A 15,034-nucleotide genomic window follows, 5' to 3' on the forward strand; every position below is an offset into this window, starting at 1 on the left:
TACAGAAATTTTAATGTGTTTAATGTATTTTGTTGTTGCCCTGGTCTTTGTTGAGGTATTATATAATATACAAGGGGGAACACAAAAAAACGCTGGAATTGTCTTCTGGAGGGTGGGCCCCTGGTAGTACAGGCGCCCCCTTGCTAGGTGAGTGTTCTAGGAACCCATCTGTATCAGTGTACCAACTTGGCATTGTGAGAGGCTGCATTTGGCCTCAGTGAATTTTTTTTTTTTAACTCAACAGTTTGTCCATTTCATGATGGATGATTTACGAGTGCACCTGCCCACACTGCACTGAGTGTTCAGCAGTTTTTGACCAAAAACGGCATGACACCGTTGCCCCACTAGCGACATTTTTTGTTTCCCCAGATGCAAAAAGTCCTCAAAGGGAAATGTTTAGCTGATGTTGAAGAGGTCAAACAAAAATGGCAGAAGCACTAAAAGGCATCAAAATTGATGAGTTCAAAAAACTGTTTTGAGCAAGTGGAAAAAAACATCTCAATAGGTATATTGCATCAAATGGAGCTTTGAAGGTGACTGAAGTTTAAACATGTAACAATAAATACACATTTTTTTATAAATAAATTTTGTTTCGGGGGGGCCCCTCGTGTAATATGTATATACTGTTACTTCAATACCCCCCCCCAAATTTCAATTCTAAAATAAGACTAAATCCAGCCCTGGCTGCTGTAGCTCAGTGGATTGAGCGTCGGCCTGCGAGCCAAGTGTCGCTGGTTCGATTCCCAGTCAGGGCACATGACTAGGTTGCACGTCAGGTCCTCAGTTGGGGGAGCAAGTGAGAGGCAACCACACAGTGATATTTCTCTCCCTCTCTTTCTCTTTTCCCCTCTCTCTAAAAATAAAATAAACAAACAAATAATTTAAAAAAAAATAAGACTAAATCCAAGGTTTCTGTTTAAAAGAGTGTAAGCTTATGTCTGTGGAGATAGTGGGAAATGGTTGTATTCTGGATGTATTTTAAAGTTAGAGTAATTTAAAATCCTGATGGATAGGGTGTGGGGTATGTGAACAAATGGGAGTCCAGATGTCCAGTGTTGTGTTCTCACTACCCCCAAAATTTACAGTTGTCCCTCTGCCTCTGCAGGGACTTGAGCATCCATGGATTTTGGTATTCGCAGGTACTCCTGGAACTAATCCCCTGCGGATATGGAGGGACAACCATACATTTTTGGGGTAGTCAGAAGTTACACACTGACTTTTGACAGTGTGGGGTTTGGTGACCTCAATCCCTGCTTTGTTCAAGGGTCAAATGTACATCCATATAGGTGAATCTCCCCAATTATAATGTTGACTGATGACAGCAGATGAACATGTATGCTTTGAAACTGTGTATATATAATTTAAAAACAATACTTATAATTAATGAATTGTATATGTAGTAAAATATAATGACACCTATGGAAAAGATAGTAAAAAATTAAGACTAGTTTGTTAAGTGGGGACGATGGGAGATGGGACTCGATAGGTTTGGAAAGCAAGTCACAGGGGCCCCAGCTGTTTCTGTGAGGATTCTTTCTCATGCCAGTGGTGCGTGTAGTCATCTCTTTGTTATATTACTTTCTGTATGTATTTATTTGTCTAAAATATTTTCTAATTAAAAAATAAATCTGTTACATTTCTTTTATATTCCTGATGCTAATGGCATGAATCCTTTACAATTTATTAGCAGTTAATGGCTTGCCTAAGGAGTGCCTGGAATCTACACTGGCAAGATGGTTCCATCTAGTGGGGAAAGTGTCACAAGCATGCTATGAGACACTCCTTTTGGGAGGAAGAATAAAGAGGTGATACTTAAAATTTCACTAAAATTTAAGAGACAAAGTAGAAGGTTATAATTTAGAAATATCTAATCTTGGCCATTATTAAGATAATGCTATAAACCTCCTAAGACATTTAGTGTAGAACTGTAAGACTCAGATGAGTCCTTTTATCTAACGTGTTTGTATTTTGTTTTCAGAAGGAGTTGAGCCTTCCAAGAAGAGGAAGCTTGTAAGTAGATGATTATTACCATTATAGTTTTTATTTTATTTTATTTTTTGATTATTCAATTACAGTTGTCCCATTTTTCCCCCATTACTCCCCCCTCCCAGCCCAGCCCTTCTCCCACAATTATATCCCTCCCCGCCATTATAGTTTTGATTATACTTATAATCTCCCATATAGAAATCCCTCCTGGGAACTGTTCTTAGTATAACATAGAGGAATCCCATTCATGAGTGTTTTTTTTCCCCCTGTGGATTCCTATCTTAGCCACGGAAGCTGGTGGGCCAGTCAACATCTCTTGCTAAGTCATTCCTCTTCCCCCCACTCCCTCCCCACGCCAAATCCTTGTCTCCATTTCAACTTTTGCATGGCATTTGGGGAAGGCTGTCACTTAAATACCCATCACAGTCCTATACTTGTGAAAATGTTAAAGTGGAAACTCTTAGCATCTGTATCTGTCCCATACATGGTACTAGAAGAGAAGCCAACTTTTCTGATAGGTTGGGGCAAAGGCAACAGCTGAGTTTGGGGACAGGGTTGGAATAGGTCTTTCTTTCACCCATTTGTTCTATTCTGAGTTCAGTGCTAGGGGAGATTGGTGAATTATCTGAATTTCTTATATTTTCTTGGCTTGCTTTTTCTCTACAAATTCTTTTGGGGCAATACTTCAAATTTAGGAATGATCTAGAACAACAATTTTCGACCTTTTTCATTTCATGGCACACGTAAACCAATTACTAAAATTCTGTGACACACCAATATATATATATACTGTATATTTTGCCAATCTGACTGAAAAAATAGATATAATTTTGACATTTTTTATTTGACAGTCTAAAGGAAAAGAGGTCAGTGCTCCTGACTGAATAGGCAGTTATTGAATGTTATAAAAATTCTTGCCCCGACTGGTTTGGCTTAGTGGACTGAGCCCCATCCTGCAAATCAAAAGGTTGCTGGTCTGATTCCTAGTTGGGGCACATACCTTGGTTGAGGGCCAGGTTCCCATTGTAGAATGTGAGAGGCAACCGATCTCTCACACAACGATGTTTCTCTCCCTTTTTATCTCCCTCCCTTCCCCTTCTCTAAAAATAAATAAACAAAATCTTAAAAATAAAATTCTTGTAGCACACCAATTGAAAATTGCTGATCTGTGATACTTTTTAAAATGCAGATTCTGAACTTAGTTGAATTAGAATCTCCATCTTGGGGCTTAAGAACCTGTACTTTATACCTGTACCCAATACCCATGATTATTTTGCTAAGATGCCAAATTTGGGAAATATAAAGGAAATAGGACTGTGATAAAACTGGCTTTGAAACTTTTTTTTACAGGAACAGATGTAATTGAGAAGGACACAAGAGTATGCATATTTATTTATTAAGTATACTTTATATATTGCATGCATTTTTTAAAATGTATGAAATATACAGTAATTCTTTGTTACTGTCATTTTAGGATTTTGTTTTGTAAAAATGTTCTAGTGATTAAGTTGTCCTCTCAGTATTTTGTAAAGCGCTTTGTCTGGTTTATGAAAGCTCATTGTGAATTGACATAAAGACATTGGAGTTATGGATCAAAACTCCTAGGGTTCAGTCTTGGCTATGTCACTTAATTAGCTTTGTAAACACAGACAAATCACTTCAACTCCTTATAGCCTAGTTGCCTTATCTATAAAATGAAGGTCATGATACCTGTTTTTCTTATAGCTATTAAGAGAATCATTTAATATATGTGATAGTGCTTCATTTCTTACAGTTTTGTTCTAGGGTGTGTTTGTTAGTTTTAGAATTCTTGTAAACATGTTGGGTTAAATTTGGATACATTTTATTAACAGCTACGTTTCTTTCTTTCAATTCAGTTATAGCAGTGGATCTCAATTCTAGGTTAGCAAATGTCCTGAGTTTCTAAGAAACTGGGCAAGGGCGCTACCAGGACTCTTAATGGAGTGATAGATATACTAAGTAGATATACCTAACTGAAAGGGAGTGGCTTTTCAGCATTATGTTCACATATTTGTGTTTGGTCACTTTCCTTCCACATCCAGCTTTTTGTTTGTTTGTTCGTTTTTTGATTCCTTCTATTTGGAAGTTCTCTGAGGTTTGTCTTTGCTTAAGATTAGGTGGAATGAATTAAGGCCTGAGGCAGGTAGCTTCTTCCAGGAATGTGTGCCTTCAGTGAGTGGAGTTTAGGAAGAAGAAGGAGAAGGAAGAAAGAATAAATATCTCATGAAAATGATTTTTATTTGAAACTGGAGGAATTACTGGATCATTTTAGTTTTCAACTAGAGGAATCTCTTGGTCATTTTAGTAGTATCTAAAGTCAGGTGTACTCTTAACTTTCTTAAAATATTGAATAAGGACCAGAAATAAATACTTTTAAATAAAGTACCACATTTAAGTAATTGATCATTCAGTAAATACACATTAATGCCTACTCTGTGTTGGGCATTAAGTTCTGAGGTCATAAGATTCAATTAGACACATTCCTTTATCTCGAAGACTTTTAGTTACGCGAGTCAGAAGCTTCTCAGTACAAATAATATTGGAAGAGTAGAAAAAGTTTTGTTCTGGAAGGAAGCCAGGGAACATGGATACTAATCTAGGCTTTGCCACCAAGAAGTCCTGTGTGATTTGAACAGGAACTATCATTTCTGGGCCTTAATTGCCTCATTGTAAAATTATCTTTGTGCTTAGTCATCTCCATGGTACCTCTCTGCATAGAGCTGGGCAAGTTTTTGTGAGGGGTGTGCAGTAGAAGGCAAAGTACAGCTTAGTATTGGGTTGGCCAAAAAGTTCATTTATAGTTTTTTCTGTATAATGGCTCTAATAGTACTTAGTTGTCTTTAATTTCATTCAAAAACATTTTTGTTAAATTGTATTGTTACATCATCGTGCATTTTTTAAAAAGGTTATCAATTTGGTGAATTTTTGTGTAGCCATTTTAATATTGAAGATGAAAGAAAATATTACACATTTTTGGTGTATTATGCTTTATTATTTCAAGAAGGGTAAAAATGCAAAAAATGATTTGTGCAGTATATGGAGAAGGTGCTGTGACTGACTGAATGTGTCAAAAATAGTTTATGAAGTTTCTTGGTATTATTGACATTTTACCAAATAATTCTTTGCTGTGAGGCTGTCTTATTCATTGGAAAATGTTTAGCAGCACCCTTAGCTTGTATACACTAGAAGCCAATAGTGGAAGATAGCCAACATACTCAAAGTATCCACATCAATAAAGTTATTGGTGAAAGTGAAAAATGTGTCTTTTATTTTATGGAAAAATCTATATGGACCTTTTGGCCAACTCAATATTTGTAGTAGAGAAGCCAGGAAGGTAAGAACCACAAAGCATAAGATGTTTGAATAAGTTTAATTAGTACTTTAAAAAGTTTGTAATAAATATGGAGAAACTGATGTTAATAAAACAAGTGACTTACCATTTGCCCCACTGTTTCTTGTTCTTGTAGTCTAGTCTAAAAAGTTTTAAAAGTTATTATAATTGTCATCTGAGTCTTGGTCAGAAGGAGAAGGGTGTTCTTTAAATCCCTTTCTGCCTCTGTCCCAAATGGCTCTTGCAAAAGCTGATGCTACTGTGTGCCCATTACAGATATAAAGGCCCGCTTCCTTTGGCATATTCTTTCTAGTATACTTTATGGGCACAGAAATTTGGGGTTTCAGCTAGTTTGTTCTTTTCTTTTGAGAGAGAGTCAAGTTCAGTTAATTAGCTTAATTTTGAAAATACCTGAAAGTTATAAAACAAAGGAGTTCAGTAATTTTGGAGGCTCTCAATTGTTATACTTTCCATGTAACATGGCAGTTGCATTAAAATGCACAGAACTCAGTAATGGAGTTCTAGATATATGTGATATCTTGGCTTTTTCAAAATACACACACACTCTTCCATCCAACAAGTAATTCCTTCAGTATGTCCAAACTGGTAAGTGGAAGTTTGGCATAGAAATGAAGAACCTTGACTTGAGAGTCAGGCAGAGCTGGGTCTGACTCTTGGCACTACCATTTTGGTAAAAACAAGTTACTATATTTCTGTTTGTCTTTTTGCCTCCATTCATTCATTCATTCGTTTAAATCAGTCTATCCATTCATGCATCCATCACATTAGATTTATTCAGTTCTTATTATGTGCAAGTACTGCCTTGATACTGGAAATACAGTAGTGCTTAATCAGACAAAGTTCCTGCTCTCATGGAACTTCCATGACAAAAACATTCATCGTAATTGACTGATAGGAAGAAAAACAAAGCCAGATAAGAGATATGAGGGTGTGTGTTTTTGTGGGGCGGTGTTAAAATTTTAAATAGTGTTGTATAGGAATTTTTTCATTAAAGTGAACAGTGAACAGTGATCTTGCAAGAGCATGGTAGAGGGTACATACAGCCTGTGCTAAGGCTCTGAGGGTAGGAGGATAACAAGGAGCTGGGCTGGCTGTTCGTGGGTAAACAGTGGGGTTGGAGTTGGGAAGTGGTGGTGGGGCATAGAAGAATATGAGACTGGGGTTGGATTTTGTAGTGTCTTGTAGGCCACAGAATGGACTTTGTATTTTATACTGATTAGGACGGAAAGTCAGTGGGTAGTTTTAAGGAGAGAAATGATGTGATCTGTTAAAGGGTATTATTTTTGTAGGGGGAGGGCAGTTTGTTCTATTGAGATATAATTCACATACCATATAATCACCAGTTAAAGAGTATATAATTAAGCGGGTTTTAGTGTATTCACAAGGTTTTGCAACCATTACCACTGTCTTAATTCAGAACATTTCTTCACCCAAAAGAAACCCCCTATTTGCTAGCAGTCATTCCCATTCCACACTTCTTGGTTCCTGATAACCACTCATCCACTTTCTATCAGAAAGATATGCTTATTTTGGACATCACATAATATGTGGCCTCTTGTGTCTGGCTTCTTTCAGTTTGTGTAATTTTTTCAGGATTCATCCCTGTTTTAGCATGAGCCAATACTTTATTCTTTTTCAAAGCTTAATAATATTCATTTATATGTATGTATGTTTATTTTGTTTATTCATTATCTATTCATGGGCCACCTTTTGGCTATTCTATGAATATGCGTGTCCAGGTATCTGTTTTGAGTCCTTGCTTTCAATTATTTTGGGTAGATACACAGAAGTGGATTTCTTGGAATGTTTGGAAATTCTATTTAACTTCAAGAACCACCACACTACTTTCTGTAGTAGCTGCATCATTTCACGTTCCCACCAACAATACAACAGGTTTCCAATTTTTCTACATCTTAACCAACACTTTTTATTGTCCATTAAAAAAATAATAGCCATCTTAATAGGTGTGACACAGTATCTCATCGTGGTTTTCATTTGTGTTTTCCTAATTACTAGTAATGATGAGCATGTTTTCATCTGCTCTTATTGGTTATTTGTAAACTTTTTTTGGAAAGAAAATCAAGTCTTTTGTACGTTTTTGAATTGGGTTGTTTATTTTTGTTGTTTAGTCTGGGTTTTTAAAAATATATTTTGGATATTGAACTCTTATCAGATATATGATTTGCATATATTTTTTCCCGTTTGGGGTTTGCATTTTAACTCTCTTGATAGTGTACTTGATGCACAAAAGTTTTTTTAATCTTGATGAAGTCTATTTTTGTTGTTGTTTCCTGTGCTTTTGGTGTCATATCCTAGAAATAATCACCAAATCCAATGTCATAAAGACTTCCTTCCTATGCAGGACCCATGGATATGAACTAAGGGGAGAAATTGCTAGAGGGAAGGGGGGGGTGGTTACTGGGCAGAGAGGGGCAAAAGGGAAAAAACTGGGACAACTGTAGCAGCATAATCAATAAAATATACTTTTAAAAAAAGACTTCTTTCCTATGAGTTTTATAGTTTTAGGCCTTAGGTCTTTGATCCATTTTGAGTTAATTTTTGTTTATGGTATAAGGTAAATGCTAACTTCATTCTTTTGTATATGGGTATCTAGTTTTCCCAGGACCATTTGTTGAAAAGACTGTCTATACTTCATTGAATGATCTCGGCACTCTTGTCAAAAAGATTTGACCACATATGTGAAGATTTATTTTGGGGTTCTCCTTTCTGTTCCATTGGTTTATATGTTTGTCCTTATGTTTGTACCACATTTTTGGCTGTGGTAGCTTTATACTTAATTTTGAAATCATAAAGTATGAGATCAAGGACCATCTTTGTTCTTCTTCAAGATCGTTTTGGCTATTCAGGGTCTCTCGTGATTCCTGAATGTTAGGTTGAATTTCTCTGTTTCTGCAAAAAAAAAAAAAAATTGTTGGGATTTTGATAAGGATTGTATTAATCATTGTGGATAATATTGTCATCTTAACAATATCAAATCTTCCAATCCATGAACATGGGATACTTATTTCAGAAATGCTTTGTAGTTTTTGTGTACTGGTCTTTTACCTTTTAGTTGAATTTATTTCTAAATATTTTACTCTTTGTGATGCTATTATAAGTGAAATTTTTTCTTACATTTTTTTGTATTGCTTATTGTTAATGTATAGAAATGCAACTGATATTTTTGTTGGTTTCATATTTCACAACTGTAATTAATTTGTTTCTCCTTGTGGTTTTGATCTTCATTTCCCTAATGAATAATGATGTTTTGAATCTTTTCATGTACTTATTGGCTATTTGCATATCTTCTTTGGAGAGATGTCTGTTCAAGTTCTTTGCCTATATTCTTTTTTTTTTGGTTTTTCAATTACAGTTGTCCCATTTTTCCCCCATTTCTCTCCCCCACCCAGCCCACCCCTTCTCCCACAATCATATCCCTCCCCGTTGTCCATGTATATTCTTAATTTATTTGATTTTCATTGTTGATTTGTCGGAGTACTTCATATATTCTGTGTATTAGATCCTTACCACATGGACAATTTGCAAGTATTTCTCCCATTCTGTGGGTTGTTTAACTTTCCTGATAGTGACCTTTGATGCACAAAAGTTTGTAATTTTGATGAAGTCCAGTTTATCTGCTTCTTGGTTATGCTTTTGATATCATATCTAAGAAACCATAGCCTAATTCAAGATCTGACTTGTTCCCAGGCCTTAATTTATAAAGGTAACTGAGTGATGACACAGAGAAGCCAATACTATTGAAAGAAGAATTTATTACTTACAATTTCCTCAAGAGGGGGGCATGCCGTGCCATGCAGGGCCACATGTAGAAAGTACAAAAGCTTTGGTCAGGAAGCAGAGGAGAACAAGGGGAAAACTGAGGCTGATCTGCCTCCAACGCCCCAGCTCAGTTGGAAACTCCCTGTCCAGCAGAGGTGTCATGACCACGGCGGAACAAATTTATCCAGGACACTGTATTTTGTCTGGGGGGAATGGGAGGTGGCTAATCTTTCTAGTGGAGAAGAGCACAGAACTTCCGTCTCCTGTGCCTTTTATTGAGGAAGGGGATTTGGGAGATACAAGGTCAAGACTTATGAATCATCAATAAGCTTTCAGACGCTTGGGTTACAGTTGACAGTTACTGATTAAAGATATCAATATAGAGAACACAGTGACCAGTCTGTGTCAGGGTCTGCTATACATCCTGACGCCATGCTGACATCAGGTACAAGGCTTCATACATTTTTGGCTACAGATCGTTTATAGTTAACTAAGAGATAAGAAAAGTGGCAAGCTCTAAAGCATAATATGCATTCTCTAAATTCGATTCCCATGGGAACCCTCTGAGTGGCCTTCGGTCCTGTCTGCCTCACAGCCTTTCAGTTTTCTGCTGAGACTTAATGGCCTCCTGAGGGGCCTGGCTCATGGCTTGGGCTACAATTCCCAAATCCACAAGGAGTGGTACCCTACAGAAAACCTAAGCCAATGCCTTTATTGGAATTTCTGCAGGAAAGATAAGGCAGGGGAGGGTAAACTGCTTAGGCTTGGCTACTTTAATGTTGGCAGGCTCTGGGCTGTAGTGGTGGTCTTTAGTTGTCTGGTATTTGGAGCTGAGTGACGGGCAAGGGAAATGTTGGCTTGATGTGAGAGAATTTGATAAAGGAGCTGGTTCAGACTGTGGTCTCAGGACTGGTTGGAGGTTTGTAATAGGATTTTTGCACACCTGCAAAAGCTGGATTGCAGGGGAGATACAAACAGCTTTGGCTGTTAGTTTGGCCCTGTGATTAATGGGTGCCAAATAGACAGATACAGAATTAAGAAAACATAGAACCAGTGATGATTGTGATGACTTACCTTTGTTTCTTTTTAAGGGTTTTAACTCTTACTTTAGGTCTTTGATTCATTATTATTTTATTTTTTTAAATGGTGTAAAGTAGGGTTCTGATTTCATTCTTTGGCCCGTGGATAGCTCTTTTCTCAGAACCATTTGTTGAAACAACCATTTGTTCTCTCTCTATTGAATAGTTGTCCTATTAACTAGATCACTGCTTGCTCAGACCGTAGGGAGAGCAGGAGTAAAAGGAGGAAAGTGAGAAAACCATTAACAAACTCAGTCAAAGCGATGGTAGGTTGGACAGGGTGGTAGCAACTGAGGTGGTGAGAAGCAGCTGGATTCTGGATATATTTTGAAAGGAGAGCTGACATTTGTTGGTAGTTAATTTTGGTATATGAGAGAAAGAGGGATTGAGGGTGATTGTAAGGTTTTAGTGCTGAGCCATGAGGGGAATATTGTGAGTGGAGCAGGTTTTTGTTGTTCTTTGGAGGGGCAAGAATGGGGGTTGTTGGAGGGATCAGGACTTCGGTGCTTGTTTAACAGCCAAGAAGGAGTGTTGATAAGGCAATTGTGGATGTGAATCTGGGGATCAAGGGTGAGATTTGATGTGGAAAATAGGCATTTGGGGATTGACAATATATAGATGATATTTAAAGTTATGAGATTGGATGAGGTAAACTACTGAAGTGCTACTCAGGAGCAACATCAGCTTACTGGTGATGGTCAATGAACTGTTGATTACCAGTTTTCATTAAATAAGTACAGAAATTTAGACTAAGGAATTTGACATTGTAGTGATCTTCAAGCATTTCATCATTATTTCTGTTAATTCATATTGTATTTTGCAACGCTTTGTGATGTATTAAAAATACCACCTGATCCTTCACCACAACTAATTTTTAAGAAGTATTGACTTAATGAGTAAGTTAGTCTAGATTAAAAAAAACAAAAATCTAAGGACTAAGCCTTGGGGGCACCTCGGTATTTACTGTTTAAGATATAAGGAGAGCCCATCAATTGACTGACAAGGAATAGCTGGTAGAGAGAGGAAAGACAGTAGAGAGTTGTATTTACAAAATTACAAGAAGATAGTGTGTCAAGTACTGTTGACAGGTTATTTAATGTGAACAGATCAGAACTGACCTTAGGGTTTAGTAATAAGGAAGTCCCTATTGGTTACTTTGGTGAGCAACATTGATGATGAGAGATGGGCCTGAAGCTTGAGTCAAATGGGTTCAGAGAATGGGAGACAAGTTACCTATGTAATATTTACATTAAAAATGTATTCCTTGCCCTGGCTGGTGTGGCTCAGTGGATTGAACTCTGGCCTATGAACCAAAGGGTCGCTGGTTTGATTCCCAGTCAGGGCACATACCTGGGTTGCGGGACAGGTCCTCAATTGGGGGCACACAAGAATCAACCACACATTGATGTTTCTCTCCCTCTCTTTGTCCCTTTCTTCCCCTCTCTCTAGAAATACATTCATGAAATCTTAAAAGAAAAAGTATCCCTGGCTGGTGTGAATTAGTGGATTGAGTGCCAGTCTGTGGACCAAAAGGTTGCTGGTTTGATTCCCAGTCAGAGCACATGCCTCGGTTGGGGAGCAGATCCCAAGTTGGGGGCATGCAAGAGGCAACTGATGATCTCTCACACATCGATGTTTCTCTCCCTCCCTTCCCCTCTGTCTAAAAATAAATAAATAAAAGCTTAATTTTTTTAAATTTAAAAATGATTATAAAATCTAATATATGAAGAAGTAATCAGAGAAGTACAAATTGAGGAGGCAATCTGTAGAGCCACTGGTCTGGAGTCTTCAAAAAATGTTGAAGTTATGAAAGATTTTAAAAAATTACAGGGTGTTCTAGATTATTGGAGACAAAAGAGACCCGGTAAATAAATATACTGCTTGATTCTTGGTTGGATTCTGGATTTTAAAAAATAGTTGAAGGACATTATTAGGACAATTGAGGAAACTTGAAGGTAAACGAAAAAAAAAAAATTTTTTTTTTATTATGCTATTACAGTTGTCCCGATTTTCCCCCCCTTGCCTCCCTTTGCCTGGTACTCCATTTCCTCCAGCAATCCCCCCCTTATTTCATGTTCATGGGTCGTGCATATAAGTTCTTTGGCTTCACCCATTCCTATACTGTTCTTAACAACTCCCTGTCTATTTTGTGCCTACCAATTTGTACTTCTTAATCCCTATACCTTTTCCACCAATCTCCCTCTTTCCGCTCCCTGCTGATAACCCTTCAAATGATCTCCATATCTATGATTCTGTTCCTGTTCTGCTTGTTTGCTCAGTTTTTTTAGATTCAGTTGTTGATAGTTGTGAATTCATTGCCACTTTAATGTTCATAGTTTTGCTCTTCTTTTTCTTACATAGTTCCCTTTAACATTTCCTATAATAATGGCTTGGTAATGATGAACTCCTTTAATTTTATCTTGTCTGGGAAGCGGGAGCACTTTATCTGCCCTTCAATTCTAAATGACAGCTTTGCTGCATAGAGTAATCTAGGTTGTAGGTCTGTACTTTTCATCACTTTGAATATTTCTTGCCAGTCCATTCTAGCCTGCAAAGTTTCTTTTGAGAAATCAGATGACAGTCTTATGGGAACTCCTTTGTAGGTAACTCTCTTCTTTTCTCTTGCTGCTTTTAAGATTCTCTTTATCTTTAACCTTTGGCATTTTAATTATGATGTGTCTTGGTGTTGTCCTCTTTGGGTCCAACTTGTTTGGGACTCACTGTGCTTCCTGGACTTGTATATCTATTTCCTTTGCCAAATTAGGGAAGTTTACCTTCATTATGTTTTCACATAAATTTTCAATTTCTTGCTCTTCTTCCTCTGCTTCTGGCACTTCAATGATTCAGATGTTGGTGCATTTGGAGATGTTACAGAGGCTTCTTACTCTATCCTCTTTTTTTTTGTTTTGTTTTATTTTTTATTTCTTGCTGTTCTAATTGAATGCCTTTTTTCTTCCTTATGTTCCAAATTGTTGATTTGCTTCTTGGCTTCATCTCCTCCACTGTCAGTTCCCTTGGATTTTTTTTTTATTTCACTTAGTGCAACCTTTATTTCTGCCTGGGTCTTTTTTATGCTATTGCAGTACCCAATGTATTCTTTGAGCATCCTGATAACCAGTGTTTTGAACTCTGTATCTGATAAGTTGTTTATCTCCATTTTGTTTAGTTCTTTTCCTGGAGTTTTGTTCTGTTCTTTCATGTGGGCCATATATTTTTGTCTTCTCAATTTGGCAGCCTCCCTGTGATTGTTTCTGTGTGTTAGGTAGAGGTGCTTTGACTCCGTGTCTTAGTAGTGTTGCTTACTGTAGAAAAGACACCTGTAAATTGTGTGGGGCAGAGCCTTAGGTAATGTCCAGGGCAGGGCAACTTGTTGCACCACTTTGTGATTCTCTGTGGGGAGGGTTTGGAGAGGGGGGCAAAGCTGCTGTCTGACCTCTGGAGCTTTGCCTGTGAAAAAGCTGTCTTCCAGCACCCCCCCACCCCCACTTTAGGCAATCACTTCAGTTTCTCCCCATGTGCCACTTGTGCCCTTTCAGCTGCTGCCCTGGTGCTGAATCCCAGAGGGTGTGTGTAAGTCCTGAGACCTTTGCAGGGCCCTCAGGAGGAGTCTCTGGAGAATCCTGCAGTTACTTACTCTGTTCCAACCCCCACTGGCTTTTACAAGCAGAAGTTATGGGGATTTATCTTCTGGTGCTGGAACCCTGGGCTAGGTGGTCAGGTCTGGGGCTGGGATCGCTCGCTCCCAAGGTATCCCTCCTGATTTTTATCCACAACATGTGAATTGGGACCACCCGTTCTGTAGCCTCTCCACCTCTCCACACCTATTCTCATCTCTGCCCCTTCTACACGTCTGGATGATTGTGGCTTCTTTAAGTCCTTGCTTGTCAGACTTTCATACAGCTCCATTTCTGACAAATCTGAGTGATACTTGTTTTGTAGTCTAGTTGTAGTTTTTGCCGTAGTTGTGCAAATGTGTTTACCTATGCCTCTATCTTGACCAGAAGTCTGAGTGTAAACTTTTAGTAGATAATATTGTGTCAGTGTTAAACTTCCTTAGAGTGACAGTTGTGCGGCAATTCTCCTTTCTTTTTATGCCAAGGATGTTAATTATGGACATATGTGAGGGAGGTGGTGTTATGATACAACTGAGTTTCATGTGGTTCAGCTAACTGACAAAAAGTGTGTGTGTGTGAGTAAAGAAAGGAGAGAAAAAAGTGAAAGTAGCAAAATGTTAACAATTGTTAAATCTAAGTGAAAGTTATATATAGTTTCATTTAAGTATTGTTCCTTTCCTGATATTTTGGAGGAGGAGTTAATGAATATTTGTATATTATTCTTTCTAAGAGTTTTGCTGAAAAGAGGATCATAGAAATCAGATAATAGCTGGAGTTAAGGTTTTCCCCTTCTTTTAAAAATATAAATGTGAGATATTATATCATGTTTGTATTTCAATGAAATCATCTAGTAGAGAAGGAAAAGCTGATGCAGGAGAAAAGGGAACAATTGCTGGAATGTTCTCTCTCTTTTTAGGATGTTTTTAAATAGGCAGACATTGAGGACATCTAGGTACATGTGGGAGGTATTGGCCTTAGAAAGAAGCACTGACAGTTTGTCCACAGTAGCCTCAGTTGCCTCAATTTATCTATAAAAGATTATGCATGTAAAGGGTATGGCATAGTGCGTACAATTCAGCACATAACTATTTGTCACTGTTCTAGAATGTGACCCAATACCTGTTACTAGTAAACTTTCAAAAAATCATAGTTGTTAATTATTTTTTTATTATTAGCAGGCCATTGTTACCTGTTTGAAGTTG

General features: G+C 37.6%; 1 protein-coding gene across 4 annotated transcripts in view; it reads left to right on the forward strand.

The window, feature by feature from the left end:
• MAST2 (microtubule associated serine/threonine kinase 2) overlaps positions 1 to 15,034 on the forward strand; it is a 156,111-nt gene that overhangs the window by 54,797 nt on the left and 86,280 nt on the right. For all 4 annotated transcript variants that reach the window (XM_090269368.1, XM_090269369.1, XM_090269371.1 and 1 more), the window contains exon 4: positions 1,979 to 2,010. In XM_090269368.1, coding sequence (XP_090125494.1) covers positions 1,979 to 2,010 — 32 coding nt within the window. The remainder of the gene's footprint in view (positions 1 to 1,978; positions 2,011 to 15,034) is intronic.

Source organism: Furipterus horrens, unplaced genomic scaffold (assembly GCF_987537825.1).
Source record: "Furipterus horrens unplaced genomic scaffold, mFurHor1.1.pri manual_scaffold_3, whole genome shotgun sequence".
NCBI classification, from domain to species: domain Eukaryota; kingdom Metazoa; phylum Chordata; class Mammalia; order Chiroptera; family Furipteridae; genus Furipterus; species Furipterus horrens.